Source organism: Taudactylus pleione, unplaced genomic scaffold (genome assembly GCF_031769625.1).
Source record: "Taudactylus pleione unplaced genomic scaffold, aTauple2 ptg000270l, whole genome shotgun sequence".
NCBI classification, from domain to species: Eukaryota; Metazoa; Chordata; class Amphibia; order Anura; family Myobatrachidae; genus Taudactylus; species Taudactylus pleione.
Window position 1 is genome coordinate 7,877,954 of NW_028284672.1, and position 17,310 is coordinate 7,895,263.

Below are 17,310 nucleotides of genomic sequence, written 5' to 3' on the forward strand. Positions count from 1 at the left end.
AGACACATTGGGGCTGATAGTGTAGGGGTGCACCCGCCCACATGACACTGGCCACACCCACACAGCACTGGTCACACCTCCTCCCCTTCTCACAATAGGCCCATGTGGCCCTTAATCTGGCCCTCTTGATGCATCATTTTAATTTAAGATTTGTATTACAGAGTAAATTATCAGTGACTAATGCAATGCCTTACTCAGATGAAGGTTACTGCTTGTAATAGAGATCTTATGTTTTAGTCCTATTTATTAGGGACTTCACTTCATTATATTAACCCACTAGCAACATACTGGAATGTCACTGGGAAACAGCGGAAAAATATTGCGGAAATGTTGACTCCAATTTTGAAATATCTGATTCAGGTCATGGAAGACAATAAAACATCTATACTGTCATCTGAGACACAGGCCCCAGTGTCGGGTAAAGCTGGCATGATCATAATGTTAAGTGTATATAAAGTTATTTTTTCTAGCAAATTACTCTATCACAAGTATTTTTATGTCCCTATTAAATAAACTATATGAAGTGTACACCATACTTGCCAATATTCTGGCTGCCCTCTTTGAGAGAAGGGTCAGCAAAGTCATTGATGTGGGGGGGTGCGTGAAGAGGCGGTGGGGTCGTGATGACTTGATTCCTTGTAAATTGTGGCTACTGCGGCTGGCAGACGGAAGGCCTCTGGGAGACTTGATCACTTTTCTGGGAATGTGGGAGAGCCAGACGAGATTTGGGAGCCTCCAGGATGTTCTGGAAGAGTTGGCAAGTTTAGTGCACACAGATATTTTTTACCGCACTTGCTCCATCTTATTGTCCTTTTGAAGGGAAGATACAGATAGTGATTATGTCACCTGAAACTGTGTTCTGGAAAAACTGTATTTTAGATGCCTATTAGCACTAATTTGTAAAATACCATACATAAAATACAAACACACATTGGGACTTATTCATCATCAGTGACAGGGTGGCCACCTGGTAATTAAGTATACAACTTGCCGTGAGTTGCGGTGGTGGATACTTACGTACCGGAGCAATTCAGTGTTGCTCCGGTGTGGGGACAGCTGCTCTGCAGGGTTACTTACCTCTTCCTAGCTGCTCTGCAGGGTTACTTACCTCTTCCTATCTTGCCTACTGCACGCGCACGGCCGCTAGTCTCACATTGAGGAGGCATGGGGGGATCCACTTGGATCTCTCCTCGCAACCCTGGATTGCCTCCCCAAAATTGCAAGATGGTATCGATTCCCACAAGCAATCTTCGAAAACTTTCAGTTTCTGAAGTTTGCTGAATACTTGACGTCCCGATTGGAATGGGAACGTTACATGCATTTCCACATGTGTAACTGGCTCATTAGAGATGAAGAATAGGCCCCATTAAGTGCTAGCATTTAATATGTATTTGTATTTTTTAAAATTGTGTTATAAAGCATCTAAACTTAAGGCAAAAATTAATTCAACCTTTCAAAATCTCTAAAGCTAGATGCCCCCCTGCCATACAGTTAGTTACTATGATGACTCTACTAAATTGCCAATTTGACAGCTGGTTAGATATAGATGTAATAAGAATTTGGCAGGCCAGCACTAAGCGCACTCTGTATCATTCATGAGTCAGCAAGGCAGCTACTGCTAATGCAAACATCTTACTTTCTAGGCTTTTTCAGATTACATTATGGCTGTAATGATACATAGAACTTTACTCTCACATCCTGATGCCATGTATAGTGGGATACTTTCCCTTGATTGCCAAAGATAATTGATCCGAGACTATAATGTAGATATGTCTTACCTAGTATAATGGATATTGCTAAATCTCACTTTTGGTACCTTATTTTTATTACATGTTTTTTCCAGGTTACTCATCAAGGAGTACGTTGAAGGCATCAGCTGCTAATTCAGACAATTTTCAAGTCTCAGCTAATGCTGCTGACAAATCTAAATTGTCAAAACATTTTCCTTGGTTAAGTAATGAATTATTCTATAGACAGCAAGGGTATTTGTTCAGGTAAGTGAACTTGGACATTGAAATAAATGCTGCAACTCCTCAATACTTACTAACATTTGGCCTTGTGTAGTTATAAAAAAAATGGAATTGTGACTTAAATATAAAGATATTTTTTTCTATAGAAGAAAACAGTAGTGAAGTCAGAATGGAATATCGAATGGAAACGTCGGTAGTACCAATGTTTTTAACATTGGTTAAAAAACACTGATGGTTTCGGATGTTAACCAATGTTTGTACTTCCTTTAAAGTAAAATAGCTACCTGTACTGTACTTCACAACACTCCAAGGTCTGCACAGGAATGGGTTCTGCACAGATTCACAAGGAACTAGTGTGCACTGTTGAATCAGGACCTCTGTGCGTGGTAAAGTACAGGACAAAAGAGTAATTTAAACAAACACTTCAAAACAATATAACTGACATATGGGAAAATTTAACTACTGATCGTTTAAACGAGTCATTCTAGTTAACCAAATCTATATAACTACATATACAGAGAGATATACATACAGACAGACAGACAGCTAACCATAAATGGATTGGTGAAAGAGCTACAGTACAGTATATAACATTTGCTCATCTTAGTAGTGGGACCTGGCTATCAAGTAAAGGATTTGAACTCAAAACCTCCTATACCATATTCATAGGGGTAAATTTACTAAAGTGACAGTTTTTAGAAGTGGAGATGTTGCCCATAGCAACCAATCAGATTCTAGCTATCATCTTCCAGAAGGTGCTAGTTAAATGTTAAGTAGAATCTGATTGGTTGCTATGGTCAACATCTCCACTTCTAAAAACTCTCACTTTAGTAAATTTACCCCATACACTTAACTTGTGAGCTATCAGTAATAGAGTGAGTTATGTGCACCTTGTCCTTCAGTTATACCCCCCTGTATTCAGGCCCGGCACCATCTCATATGCAAACAGAAAGACACAGAAAGTCAATGCAGTACAGTACTACAGACTATCCCTAGATAATACTGTAATACTGTAATACTATATGTGAGCCAATACAGTTCCACATTTATTTAAATCCTTTTGTAGTTTGTGTAGACTCTGCTTTTGTTGCAATAGGACTCAATGCACGTCCAGTCACCTATTGTTTTGTATTCCTTCTGAATGTGTTTAGGTTTCTCATTGAGAAGCATGCGACTGAACTTGTCCATCTAGAACACATTTTACTGACTGAAGAAATAAGCAGGATATGGAACTTCTTCGAATCTTACAAAGACAAAGCAAACCTATGGGCTACAATGTCTCAAGATAAAGATAAGCAGGTTGTTATACATCTAAGTCTGTAAGAGTAGAGTCAGATTTACTGTAACTTAGGGCCTGATTCAAAGGTGGACACAGTAGCTTTTGACTTTTGTCACAGAGCTACTACGTCTGTATAGCAATGCCGCAACCAATGGGCATCCAAAAGTTGCGGCATTGCTACATTTTACTTTGCCCTATTCTGAGCCATGGATGGAAAGGCGAGTAAGAGTCCCATGGTCAGGGATGGACTGGGACTCCAGATCACCCCTGGTAGTCCTCCTGCTGGCAAAAGAGGCATGGCCTAGTCACAAAAGGGGGTGTGGTTACATCTCACCGGGGTGTGCCGCAAGTCACGGGGGCCTGGCCCTGCAGCATGTCCCCGTGACCCCTCCCCCCAACCTGAGCGCAGATTACTGCACTGGAAATGGTGAGTACTGAGACAGCTATGATAGGATTCATTAACCGGACAATTTCATGATTTGCGTTTGGTTTTATTGCAGAAACACCTGGGAAATGACCAAACTATGAACTCTGAATGGGACAAACTCATAAAGGAGCTAAGTGATGTACACAAAACTGCTCTGAAAGCACTGTATGCTAAGCATCAAGAGGAAGCAAAGAGACTGGGGATGGACCCAGGTACAGTCATACCTGCAAACTACTTCAACAGAGAAGTCAAGGTTGCCATAGAGGAAGTGGCTGTGAAAATGCAAACAGTTTATCAGCAGCTGCATTGTGACCAGTCTCAGGTATGCTGACAATACACTGTAATATCCTCACCAAATACCGTAATCACCAAATGCTCCATTAATACTCCATTAGTGCCTCAAGCTATGCAGAGAAAGTCTGTAATGCAGGGTACACACCTGATGGATGCAGCAGCCGCCAACCATGCAATCTATTTGGCAAGCATACACACTTAGCAATAGGCCGCTCAATATGTCTGGCCAGGCATCACAAATGCCCACCCAGTTGTGATGTCATTGTCTCTGGTTCCTGCGCCCAGCATAACAGATTGGTCGGTCGCCCGTCACACAAGCAGATGTGCATGATGTGTCTTTTAGGTATATTGCATCTGCTGTGTTACATGGCTGATGCGATATAGCGGTGACTGATGTCACTCACAGATATATCGTGTGTACACGGCCAGATATGCTGAATGTTCATTCAGCCAATGAATGATATATCAATGTATCATATAGTATGTACCCGGCAGTATACATAATGCACTATATTAATAGCAGAGTAGAAATTCTCCAGTAAACAGCTCTCCTTCAAATAATCTATTATATAATTATGCTATTGTCCATCAAGCACAGACTCTGCAGGAAGGTCCCCTGCCCCCAACCTTCCCTCACAGCTCTCACTGGCTGCCTGCTAGAACAGTTACAGGATCACCCCTCCCGACTTGTGGGCCTCCAATCAAGATAATTCCAAACCCATTCGTGAACCCCACAATATGGAATAAGATTGGGGAGACATGGGTGGCATGAGGCTGGAGAGACAGAGGAGAGTTAGTCTGGAGTTTCACAAGGGGTGCATGAGGCTGGAGAGATACAGGAGGTGCATGAGGCTGAAGAGACATGGGGAGGCATGAGGCTGGAGAGAACATTGAGGGATGGGGCTGGTGAGAAACAGGAGGGTTGAGGCTGTATGACGGCCACACTAGCTAGCGATAAGACAAATGACTGGTCAAAAATACAAGTATACATATACTGTACAGCTACACTTTTCTAAATACCATTTGTATTTGCACATTGTGCACACTGGCCTCATTTATACACTGGTATTTTTATCCTCACGGAGCTCATCTTAAATCTGTATTACTTAATTTATAGGAAAATAGCTTATGTTGGAAGATATGTGTTGGTGCATAAAGGAATACTCATACAGTTGCACTATAAACTAACAGTTCTAGTCCAAATATCAATGAATGTGCCTTACTATATGTAATCCTTTAAAAACAGACATTTCAAAGATGGTGACTTTGACAATGAATACTGCATGATTGTGTAGATTTCTGTTGTGAACGCTAAATTATGTATCTTTTTCACTTGGCAGGAGATATCTTCAGCAGAAGCTAAATTATTTACAACTGGTAAAGATTCTCAAAGTGTCCGTTTACGGACTATAGCTGCTAAGTTTGTCAGGCAAGAGTTGCTCATACAGATCCATATGTATAATATACTTGATGCCTACAATGGGGTTCAGGTGAATATATTCCACTGAGTTAACTCTTTAGTTATTTTTAGATTACCAATAATTGTTTAAATGCATGTACAGTATATATAAATTTATATGTATATGTGTTGGGTACGGGATGCGGCACATGGGATCCCGGCAGTAAAAATTCCAACACCGGTATCCCGACAGGGTTAGGATACCGACCCTTGTCGGTAGCTATCCTAACCCTTCTTCTAACCCTAACCCTCCCTCCCTGCTGCCTAAACCTAACCCTCCCCCCTTGTACCTAAACCTAACACCCCTGCACCGTAAACCTAACCCTCCCTCCCTAGTGCCTAACCCTAACCCTCCCCCTAGTGCCTAACCCTCCCCCTAGTACCAAACCCTCCCCCTAGTACCTAACCCTAACCCTCCCCCTAGTGCCTAACCCTAACCCTCCCCCTAGTACCTAACCCTAACCCTCCCCCTAGTGCCTAACCCTAACCCTCCCCCTAGTACCTAACCCTAACCCTCCCCCTAGTGCCTAACCCTAACCCTCCCCCTAGTACCTAACCCTAACCCTCCCCCTAGTGCCTAACCCTAACCCTCCCCCTAGTGCCTAATCCTTCCCCTCCCCCTAGTGCCTAACCCTAACTGTCCTCCTAGTGCCTTACCCTCCCCTTAGTGCCTAACCCTAACCCTCCCCCTAGTGCCTAACCCTCCCCCTAGTACCTAACCCTAACCCTCCCCCTAGTGCCTAACCCTAATCCTCCCCCTAGTGCCTAACCCTATCCCTCCCCCTAACCCAGTGCCGGGATTCTGACAGGTGTCAGGATTACAATGACAGTATTCTAAGTGCCGGCATCCTATCTGCCAGGATATTGACCGCATCCAATATATATATATACATATATGTATATATATATATATAGATATATATATATATATATATATATACAGTATATATAATTGTTTGTGCGTACATACACAAAAGGATGAAAAGACATCCGCAGATAAGTCATAGCATACACAGTCTGTACTTTTAATGATGTAATATTTACCTGCTCTCTTGAAGTTTCTGAGAAACTCCTGAATTTAGCTCCTGGGAGAGTAGTCAACCCTCCCACGTCCTACTCACTTAATAGAAAATGTTCTGAACTATGGGCTATGATGACGTATTTCATTGTGAAGCGTGTCATGTCATCAAGGTTTGCCTTTCATAGCCCAAATGTGGAACTGTGATGACGCTAATTGTGGCACTAAGCCACCCATACTTCCCTGGAGGATACAAATAAATGTATATATTTTATGCAGATACTTGTACATCCCGTGGCAAGAAACCCTCCCCTTTTTACCACTAACCCTCTGTTTCTACATCCAAACACTAACCCTTCCCCCACCCCATCCTAACCTTAACCGTCCCGTTAGTCCCTAAACCTAACCTCCTCCCTTGGTGCCTAAACCTAACCTTCCCCCCTTACTGCCTAAACCTATCCCCCCTCAGTGGTGCCTAACCCACCCACACGGGTACCTAACCCTAACCTTCCCCTCCCCTAGTATAACCCTAACCCCCCTCATGATGGCTAAACCTAACCCTATCCCCCCACCCCCCCGCCCACGGCTAAGTCCTAACCAGCCTCGCTATATTTACGTTCGGCATCCCGGCTGTTGGGACCCCGCGTCGGCATGTCACCCACTGTCCGTATTCCTGCTCCGGTCTTCTGGCCGAGTATTGACATTTCGGTGCTGGGATTTCGTCAGCTGGGATGCCGGTTGTAGGTATATTATCTACATCCCGTAAATAACCCCAATGTGACTATGATAACAAGAATAATATTTATTTTTTAACCATTAAAACACTGTAAAAAGTAGGGCCCACTGTACTTACATAGGGTGACATGGAGGATGACACAACATGAGTTTGCCATCTTTGGGCCCCATTTTATTTTTATTATATACATCTATCATTGTGTTCTTGAACACTATAAACATTGTTAAAATAAACTTGTAGCCAATACCTGTCTTCCGTATTCTCATGTATTTCACTCTACGCTACAGATGATTTTGGTCATATACAGTCTGTGCAAATAACTGTGCTCATATGCATTGTGTGCAGGCCAATAATTGTGTTAAGGAGACGCAGAAGATCTTGAGCAAGTTATTTTGCAAGTCTTGTTATGGAAAATCAGCTGCGGAAGAAGCTGCAAACATTATGGAACATTCGTATGTAGAAAAGCTGATAAGTTTGTTAAAGAAATCCTACAAAGAACAACAGAGTCAGCTGCCATGGAGTGAAATGCAGTCTCAGCTTAAGGAGGAACATTGTGCATTAACAGAACAACTGGTAATTCTACTTCAATGCAGACGCAGTACTCTATTAATAGTGTACTTGAGTTTGCCAATATTATTCTTACGTAGACAGGGGTGTAGCATAGGAAGCCCCTATTGCTATGGTTTTTTACCAAATAGTTCTTGTTTCTACAGAAATTCAGATGACCGATATTGAAAGACTGTATGTAATTACTTAGTATTATGCCTGGAAGAGTATCTGCAGTAGCACTCTGAGATGCATTAAAGCGAGCAGTATGTCATATCTGCCTGCGTTCTCTCCAGCTCTCATTTAAAATATATTTTCACTTTTAGCAAAGTTTTTTCAGCATATTTTGTTTATAAATCCTGATGCAGAAATTGTAATAGTCTATGAAGGCTGCCACCCCCTTTTATTTTGCTATTATGTGGTCTTCTTTAAAAATAAGCTATAAGATTTTAAACTTCAACTTACCCCATGCTTCCTACAAGGAGAGCTTTTGAAAAGGCATAACAGCAGGTTCAGTATATTATGTCTCCACTCATCATGTCAACATGTTTAATGTCCACATGAGAATGTTCATAATTGACCATGTTGACACTGACATACTGTCGACGTGATCGTAATGTCGGCAGTCTTTTTATTGTCACTCTATGGTAACCTGAACGCTAACCCTAAAACCCTAATTCTAACGCAATCCCTAAGACTAGTGCAAATGTTGACCCATATCGACATTTTGTCAATGTCAGCATTTTCCAGATGGAGACATTTGTGAAGATTATACGGCATTGCACGTGGATGACCACAGCCAGGGCACAACTTGTACCCTTATAAGATGCACTGTGCCTGGTACATTGGCTCAATTAACTATTTAAATCAGACAGTTCTGTGGCGTGCATATGACAAAGTGAGGCTTGTTTCAGAAAGATCTCTTGCAGTTATCATGGGGCAGGCGTAAGAGGTTTGGTATATTTTGTCAGTGGTTAGAAAGTCGACATAATCATCAAGTTGACATGGTCATAATGTCAACATTTGACCATGTAGACGTGGAGCATGTCGGCACAATGAAATGTTGACATGCTAACAATGTTGACCATCGGTGAAGCAGCTGTTCCGGCTGTAAGTAGCCTAACCCTAAACTTAATGTCAGCATTTAAAAAAATGTCGGCATTTCACTTATTGACATTTACAATTGTGAACATGTTGACGTTTGGCAGATGGCAAAATGATAGCTGTTGACATTTCAACAATATTGGCATTATACTGTGGACATTGTGACCGTTGACATGCTGACCACTTCCTGGTGTAAGTGCTGAGCATCCTGGTGTAAGTGCTGATGCCAATGATAATGGTTGTTACTTTGCACAGATAATCAGTTTCCATAATGTACCTATAGTGATGGAACATTAATATTGCCGTAGCTCTTACCTAACTGTTCTCTATCTATGGCTGTACTCAATTAGTTTTGCACCCGCGATACTTTTTCGCATGCTGGGCTTTTCGCCGACATCGCCTGTTTTGGGTGCTGAAACTTTTCGTGCACGCCCCCGCTATTCGCCGTATTCAATTCCAAAAAATGCGAAAACGGGATCTGGCGAAACTTGAACAGGCGGACAGTGCTGTAAAAAATGGGGAAATCATCCTGACACCTTCCAAAAGATGCACTAACTTTGGGGTTCACAATAGAAGTCCCCGAATAAGCCTGCTGAACATATTTGGGGTACATAATTACTGTCATTAGCTTCTAATTAGCGTCTTTGCACAAGTATTTTTTGTAAAAAAAAACTAGTTCCAGCAAATTTGGGGTACATGAAAATGGGTGCAAGCATAGTTTAAAGTTGCTAAAGTGAAGTTTTAAAAATGGTAAAAAAATCCACCTGCCGCAAGCACCTGCAATAAAAAAAACCCTCCCCCATACTTGCAGACCCCCCAGAAGTCTATTTCGCTAGTTTTTATGTTTGTCCCCCAACTTTGCACTTTTTCACCCCCATTTTCAAAGTCATTTTTTGGGGTGTTCATACATTTAAATAAAAAATTGACGCAGTTTACCTTTGGGGGGTTGTACCAAGGTTGCAGAGTGGTTTCCCCACCTTTGCACCCCAAAACCACAATTCTGCACTTTTTGTCGCCACCTATTCAGAGGCGAAACTTTTTCACCTGGTACATTGGATTGACTTTCCGCGCACACGAAAAGTCTTTGCAATTGAATACTGCGGAGAGTTTCCACCTGGCGAAATTACATAATCCGTGATACTTTTGCGCCGATCTCGGCTTTTCGCCTGGAATTGAGGACAGGCCTTTATGTCAAATTAAAGCTAAATGTCATTCAAACCCTTTGCTTAAATTATTGCCAAGTGTCTGTCTTCTATCCTAAGAGTGAAGAAGTAGCTAACTGTAAGATCCCTGTCTTGACTGCTATAACAAGCGTAGAGAGGTTATAAACACTGTATATTTAATAGGTTTTGGGGGAAAATAACTAATTGAGTTTGTAACGTTTGTATTTTTCATCTTTTATACTTCAGCTGCAGGAGAAAGACACTTTATCATTTCAAGAGATGGCAAATTGTTCAGAGACAAGGAACTACATGGACCATATTGTATGCATTGTGCTAGCTCAGAGGCACTTGCGTCAGGCGGTGATGCTTCTACAAGAGGGTTTCAGGACCCACAAACAAGATCAGGAAAACGTGTTGAGAAAATGGGACGTGTGTGACTGTACTGTCACTGTAAGAATGTAATGTAGATTGTCTATGGTTTTGTTGTCATGTAATGCATTAATTAATCAAGACATTTATTCAAGATATTGCTTTAAATGCTAGCGCAGCAGTTCAAAGACACAGCTTTTGTGATTGGCTAAATTAATACTAACAAAGTTGTCTTTGTATATAAATATATATATATATATACTGACTCTTTAAAAATGCAACCATGCAGCCTTGATACAACACATAGTATCAAGGTTGGCACAGCCTTGCCTACTAGAAATACAGTTGAGTGCACTTGGGAGCATAAAGAGGGAACGTTAAGAAGGAACACTATTTTTTATAATTTCATGGAGGTACAGTAGGATTAGTGTTAGAGTGAGGGCTATAACTAAGATTTGGGATTAATAGCTCTGCAATTTTTTATTATCCATTTATGTGTCTGTTGGCATTTTTATACTGTACATTTCCCTGGTTAGAGGTTAATTACAGTTACTGTACTGGTACAAATCAGGCCTCAGATCTCTGGTCATGTCCCAAATAAATTGTGGCTTTGGAGCTTTTCTGAGTTATGTATAGGCCATCTGACACCATCCTGGACTTAGTGTGAATAGACCCAACTATTCATCAAGGACTATGTGGAGGGGATGTTGTTGGCATCCCGGCAGTCAGGATGCTGGCACTCAGAATGCCGGCTCCGGAATTCCATCACCAGTCAGAATCCCAGCGCCAGCATCCCGACCACTGGCACCCCAATGGTAAATATTGGGGTGAGGAGGGTTAGGGTACTTACCAGAAAGTGTTAGTGATGTGAACCTGTCGGAATGCCGGTTTTGGAATTCTCAGCGCTGGGATCCTAAGCGCTGATCTCTCATACCCAACCCATGTGGAGATGTCCCACTGCGCTGATTAGTGATTGACAGGAGTCTGTCATATTCAGTAACTGTGCGGCTGCAGATGCAAGCATAGGATGCTGCCTGGTGGAGAGGTCAGGAAGCATCATCTACCTGCCCATGGGCTGCCAGAAGAAAATTTTACCAGCCCGGAGAAAAGATGCCACCCTGCCTCCCTGGTCAGCCTATTTTCCAGGCAATGACATTTCTATATGGAGTTTTGTAGATTTAGGACAATGACTAGTGATGTGAAGAAAGCTTATAATGATATGACAAGCTATTTGTTGCTTATGAAGTTTCTTATGGACTTTTCTGTAGCACCTTTAAAAAAAATTAATAGAAAGTCACAAAGCCTATTACTAACAACAGTCAATAAATGTGTAATTGCATTAAAAAAATAGATAATTTTTTTAATCATAATTAATTTTTTAAGGGAAATTGTCATGAAGAAATTTTGAATCTATTCAACAACAAAGCAGAAGCCAAATTATTGCTTATGGACCTGCAACATACCATAAGGAGGATACAGCTAAGAGAACGCCATCTTGGGGAAATTGCAAAAGGACTGAAAGAATACTGTTCTGATAAGGTATTTTTTATCCACTGGTTTTTATAAATACAAATGTTTGAGTTTTACAACCTGTGGGTGAGTACCCTAGTGGGATTCTAGAAACTGTTTTTGAGATCTCTTGATTATGAAATACATTCTTTTGGAAACCTCCATAACAAGGGTGCACTGATACATGGTGCACTAGTTCAAAGAGGTTTGAGCACTGCTATTCTGTATTCCATATATTTCCTGTCGGTGAGTAACTGTTAGGCCACGGGTGTGACTCTTGAGGGTATTAGTCCCGCAACAGCCTTGAGGGCTGGTATGTCTTGGCTAGATGCGGCCGTGAAGCAGCCTTGAGGGCTGGTATGCCTTGGCTAGCTGTCGCCTATGGGCCGTAGGACAAGATGCGGCCTTTGGGCTATGCAGCAGCATTGAGGGCTGGTATGACTTGGCTAGATGCGGCAGATGAAGAACTAGTGCCACAGGAGAGACACAGGCGTTGGTACGTAGGATTGCGTACTTTGGACGCTGTAGTGCGGCCTGTGCTGTCAGATTGACACAAGCAGCTGATGCTAGAGTGTGGCCTGTGCCGCCAGGATGACACAAGCAGCGTATGCAGGACTGCGCACTCTTGGACATTGTAGTGCGGCCTGTACCACCAGGTTGACACAAGCAGCTGACGCTAGTGCACGGTCTGTGCCGCCGAGTTGACACAAGCAGCATACGCTAGAGCGTGGGCTTTGCCACTGGGTTGAAACAAGCAGCGTACGCAGGACTGCGCACTCATGGACACAGAGTGCTGTCCATGCCGCCTAGATGACACTAACGGCAGGTAGATGGTATGCAAACTGTGCCGCCTGGATGACACAAATGACAGAATAACAATCTATACAGGAGAACTGGAGCTCAACTGGATCACAGAAGACAATGCCAGAACCGGAAACACGAAAACTCTATCACCGGCATTGGAGCAGCGTTCGTACCAGGTAGAAATAGATGCAGAGGCCAATCCAGATTACTTCCGGAATGATGGACAGGAGATAGGAAGAGTTTCAGCGAATGCTCGCTCGGCGTTAGTCTTGCCCTGTGTTCGCAGTGCAGCGGCTTGTGATATGTTCTGTAACTATCAGTAAGACACATGCAGTATTTGAGGCTGAATAACAGCTTGCACTCACCTAGATTAAAATACAATGAAATAGTGTTAAGTAAAGTTCCACTACCTTTCATTGTAAAGTTCCTATCCACCTGAAGCTGTTAGAACTCTGGGCCTGATTCAGAGCCGGATGCTATTTGCAGACGCTCGTTCAGAAAAAGGGGCTAGCTATTTAAATTGAGCGCTCGCTCTTTGCGATCTGTTGACGCCTCTATGTCTGAACGAGCGAACGAAACATGCGCTCACTATTTTGGAAAAAATTATACCTGGTCGCTCGCATCCTACGTCATCTCCGCTATTTATTTGATTAATCGAGTACATCGTAAGGCGTATGAACTGCTCACAGTGCTTGTGGTTGGATTTTCCTACCGCAATCATGCAAGCAGTTCAGGCTAAAAGACAACCAAGTGACGTGGTTGATGACGCTGCTTTGTTAATTATGCACACCGTTAAAACGCCCGTTTAGACCGTTTGGCACGCCTGCGTTCGGATCTCCACTCCCCGTTTTCAAGCACCTTCCCCTGTTACCACCCACAAACGCCTCATTCTGTCACTCAAATTAGCAGGCATTCGCTATTTTGCGAGCACACGATTTTCGACCGCACTGACTGGTTCGCGCATGCGTACTAAAACCCATACGCATGCACAGATGTGCGAACATCGCTCGGAGCGAACGAGCGGCCGCTTACGAGCGGCTCTGAATCAGGCCCTCTGTACGTTTGTGATATGTTTCCCTGCCACTATGGGTCACCAGGCCTCCTAATATGTGAGCTGCAGTTCTGGAATCTACCAGGGGGCTGCTCTTTTGAATTTGTTCTGCGTCCAAGTATCAGGTGATTAATTATTCATTCATTACCGACATGTACTACACCTGACACTTGCCTGTTTAGTCTGCTAGAGCCCAGCACTCATTGCTGGGTCATTAAGGTTTTCTGTGCTGGATGTATAAGCTTTTGTGATCTTCCTTGCCTAAACTGTTGGATGCCTGCTCCTATGTATACTTTATTTTGCTACTATATAATATTTGTGCCTGCAAACAGAGGAACTTCTGCTGCTAACCAGGTTACCATCCTTTGTTTAGTAATTTATCAATCTGGGATTTTATTGGTTTCTGCCATTTGCTACCATTCTGAACACTGAGTTATTTACTGCAGTTATCTGCTTTGTGGATATTCTGGACTCCTAGGGATATATGTACAAAAGTGTGGGTTTTTAGAAGTGGGAGTGTTGCCCATAGTAACCAATAAGATTCTAGCTATTTTCTTCTAAAAGATGCTAGATAAATAAATAGAATCTGATTGGTTCCTGTGGGCAACATCCCCACTTCTTCTATAAACCTACACTTTAGTGAACATACTCCCTAGTATTTCCCTTGTGTCAGTATATATTTAGGACTCGCAGTATTTACCTTGTGTATCTTCATTGATAAATGTCTCCCACATCAGTTCTGCTGGTGGGGGATATGTACTAAGCCATGGAGAGAGAAGGTGGAGAGGGATAAAGTACGAACCAATCAGCTCCTAACAAGTCAGTTTTCAAACACCGCTTGTAAGATGACAATTAGGAGCTGATTGGATAGTATACTTTATCTATCTCCAAGGCTTAGTACATACCGTCTCTCTTAATAAGTACCATTGTATGAATATTACTATCCAGTGACTTATTGTGCAAACGCACCTTGGGGGTTCATCACAGAGGCCCAGTGATGGTGCTACCCCGTCCACACATTGAAATGTTCCAAGCACTTAGGTGGAAAAAACTGGCGTTTAGCGATTATTCATAATCTGCACATGGCTCTGAATTGTGCAGTCAAGTTTCATTATTATTCTGCTCAGTGAGGATTTATTCACAGAGTAAATGGCAGACAGGGACCACTTGTGGGCGGCAATGGGGTGGTGACAACTCAAACGCAGGCATGTTGAAAACTATTCCAGGGCTCGTCTCCACCTGCAACTGCAATCCCGTAATGCAGTAAAAATGGCTCTGGTGTCTTAGTTCCCGTGGCTATTCTGTGTGACGATACTGTTACTCGCAAAGACGATTATCAACTGGTCCGCGGCTGATGCTGTGCCTTTGTACACAGTCGCTTGGTTCTGCGAAGCCAGCGGTGGGGGCCTCAATACAAATCTAGGCGGCTGCCACACTTGCTTATTATTGCACAACTGCTGCATACATTTTGCAGGGGCGGTGCATAACGTACATCTGTGTATCAGGCCCTATGTCAGGATATCTGTATTCCCTCATGCTTACTGTTATCACATAATCATTTACAGGTTCACATTCTTACATATGTAGAGGAAGCTTATTACCTGGAAACTGAAGTGCAAGCCTTTGTGCAACAGCATCTGAAACGCCTAAAGGAGGAACTAAAAGAGCTACCAAAAAGCTTCCAATCCAATGAGCAGGTAAAACACACAAAGTGCCACTGTAATTTATTTTGTGTAGCTCACCAATTATCTAGAATGCTACTGTGCTCTTGTTGCTAGTCTACTGCTGATGTCCTTGGTCCACACACCTCACACAGGTCCCCCTTGGAGAGCAGTGTGAAGTGGGACATACTGTACGTGCTATGCCTACTGTACCTTCAGTCATGATCGAGCAGAATAGTCCCTTAAAGCGGGACAGACATGCTATAATTTGGACAACTGGAAAACAGGGATGCTCTCCTCTACCTGTTATTTCAGCTTTCACTACCTACTACTGGTATCTCAGGAGCAGATTTAGGAAAGGTTATCAAAGCTGTCGAACGTTGATGGGTTTGAGCTGTAGTTTTAAAACGGCAGTAGAAATAAATGCTAAATTAGGCTTGTCTTGCACTAATTTTTGTTGCCACCTTAAAACTGACAATAATTGGTGGCTTTGAAAAACCACATCTTACAGTAGTAAACTGACCCCTCAAACTCAGTTGCTGCTTGTCTAGATCCTGGAACGTTGGATCCCTTTTTAGGAAAAGGGTAAATAAATAAAATACAAAAACTCAACGTATGAATAATTGCTCTAGGCCTTCATCTTCCCTCCCCCCCCCCCCCCAACATACGTTGTATTAAATTAGAAACATTCATATAAAAAAAAATAGGTTTACTTCCACTCTACTAAAGCCACCATAGCATTCACATTGAGGGGTCTATTTATCAAGCAGTGGAGAAGTTGCCCATAGCAACCAATCAGCTCCTACCTATTATTTTATAGACTGTAATTGATAGATGCTACTTCAAAGCTGATTGGTTGCTATGGGCAACTTCTCCACTGATTCACTTCTACACGCTTTTCATTGCTTGATAAATAGACCCCTTAATATTTATTGTAGGCCTAATTCTCCCCATCCAGTCCCGACAGTACCCTAATTTCATTCACAATTCATAAACCACTATTTTTCCTCCAAGACCCAGAATCAAAATATAGTGTTCAGTTAATAAGACTATTTCTCCTCAAATAGCCTGAGATTAAAACTATTGCATTTACAAAGCTTTGTCCAGAGTCACAAAGGGAATATCGTCCAAAAAGTTATACTGCGCATGCTGTGTGTAACTTTTTGGACGATCTTCTTCCCTATTGTGACTCTGGAAAAAGCTTTGTGGAGCCTATACATGGTAGTCCGGACTTACCCTGTATTTCAGATCCTGTGGCTCCGTACTGTACTTCCAACTGGGTATGTTCCTCCATTTTTATTTTGCTTTCAGCAAATCACCAGCACTTTAAATGAAACCAGGCACTTGGATTTTATATGTTGTTTCATGTCTTTTAACTTGTTTATCTGTGATTTTTTATATATATATATATATATATATATAATGTGTTTTCTTATCAGTTGATAAATAAAATGCTTTTAACTAGCATTTTTTTGAAGTTACCGATTTTATATTGGAATTTTTGTATATTTAATATTATTGTGATCTAATTAGATGCTTCTAATTTAGTATTTTTTTTAAAGGAATTTTTTGCTTTTATTTTGAAATATATTGTGATCAAGTCTATATACTGAGCGCCAAGGAGTCATCACCACTGTTTTATTTCATACATATAAAACAGTACAGTATCTATAGTGTAGGGTTGTGGTATGTTTGCACAACAGTTATCACGTCAACATACATTAGGTCAAATGTCGGCATGGGCAAAATGTTGACCTGCTTAGCATAATTGAAATTGGAGGAAAAAAAATTAATTAAATCATGAAATCTCTACTTTGTATTGCTACTAAGTAATATTAGACATAATTATTTGTGTACAGTGCAAGTACATGTATCCATCTATTTATTAACCTCAAACATCATATTGCTGCTTTTCTTAAA

At 41.9% G+C, this 17,310-nt stretch overlaps 1 protein-coding gene across 1 annotated transcript in view; it reads left to right on the plus strand.

The window, feature by feature from the left end:
* LOC148513765 (uncharacterized) overlaps window positions 1-17,310 on the plus strand; it is a 160,579-nt gene that overhangs the window by 109,440 nt on the left and 33,829 nt on the right. The window contains exons 24-32 of the mRNA XM_088481433.1: window positions 238-418; window positions 1,844-1,994; window positions 3,122-3,269; window positions 3,750-3,998; window positions 5,311-5,460; window positions 7,529-7,756; window positions 10,243-10,446; window positions 11,749-11,904; window positions 15,295-15,426. Of these exons, the coding sequence (XP_088337559.1) occupies window positions 238-418; window positions 1,844-1,994; window positions 3,122-3,269; window positions 3,750-3,998; window positions 5,311-5,460; window positions 7,529-7,756; window positions 10,243-10,446; window positions 11,749-11,904; window positions 15,295-15,426 (1,599 nt within the window). The remainder of the gene's footprint in view (window positions 1-237; window positions 419-1,843; window positions 1,995-3,121; window positions 3,270-3,749; window positions 3,999-5,310; window positions 5,461-7,528; window positions 7,757-10,242; window positions 10,447-11,748; window positions 11,905-15,294; window positions 15,427-17,310) is intronic.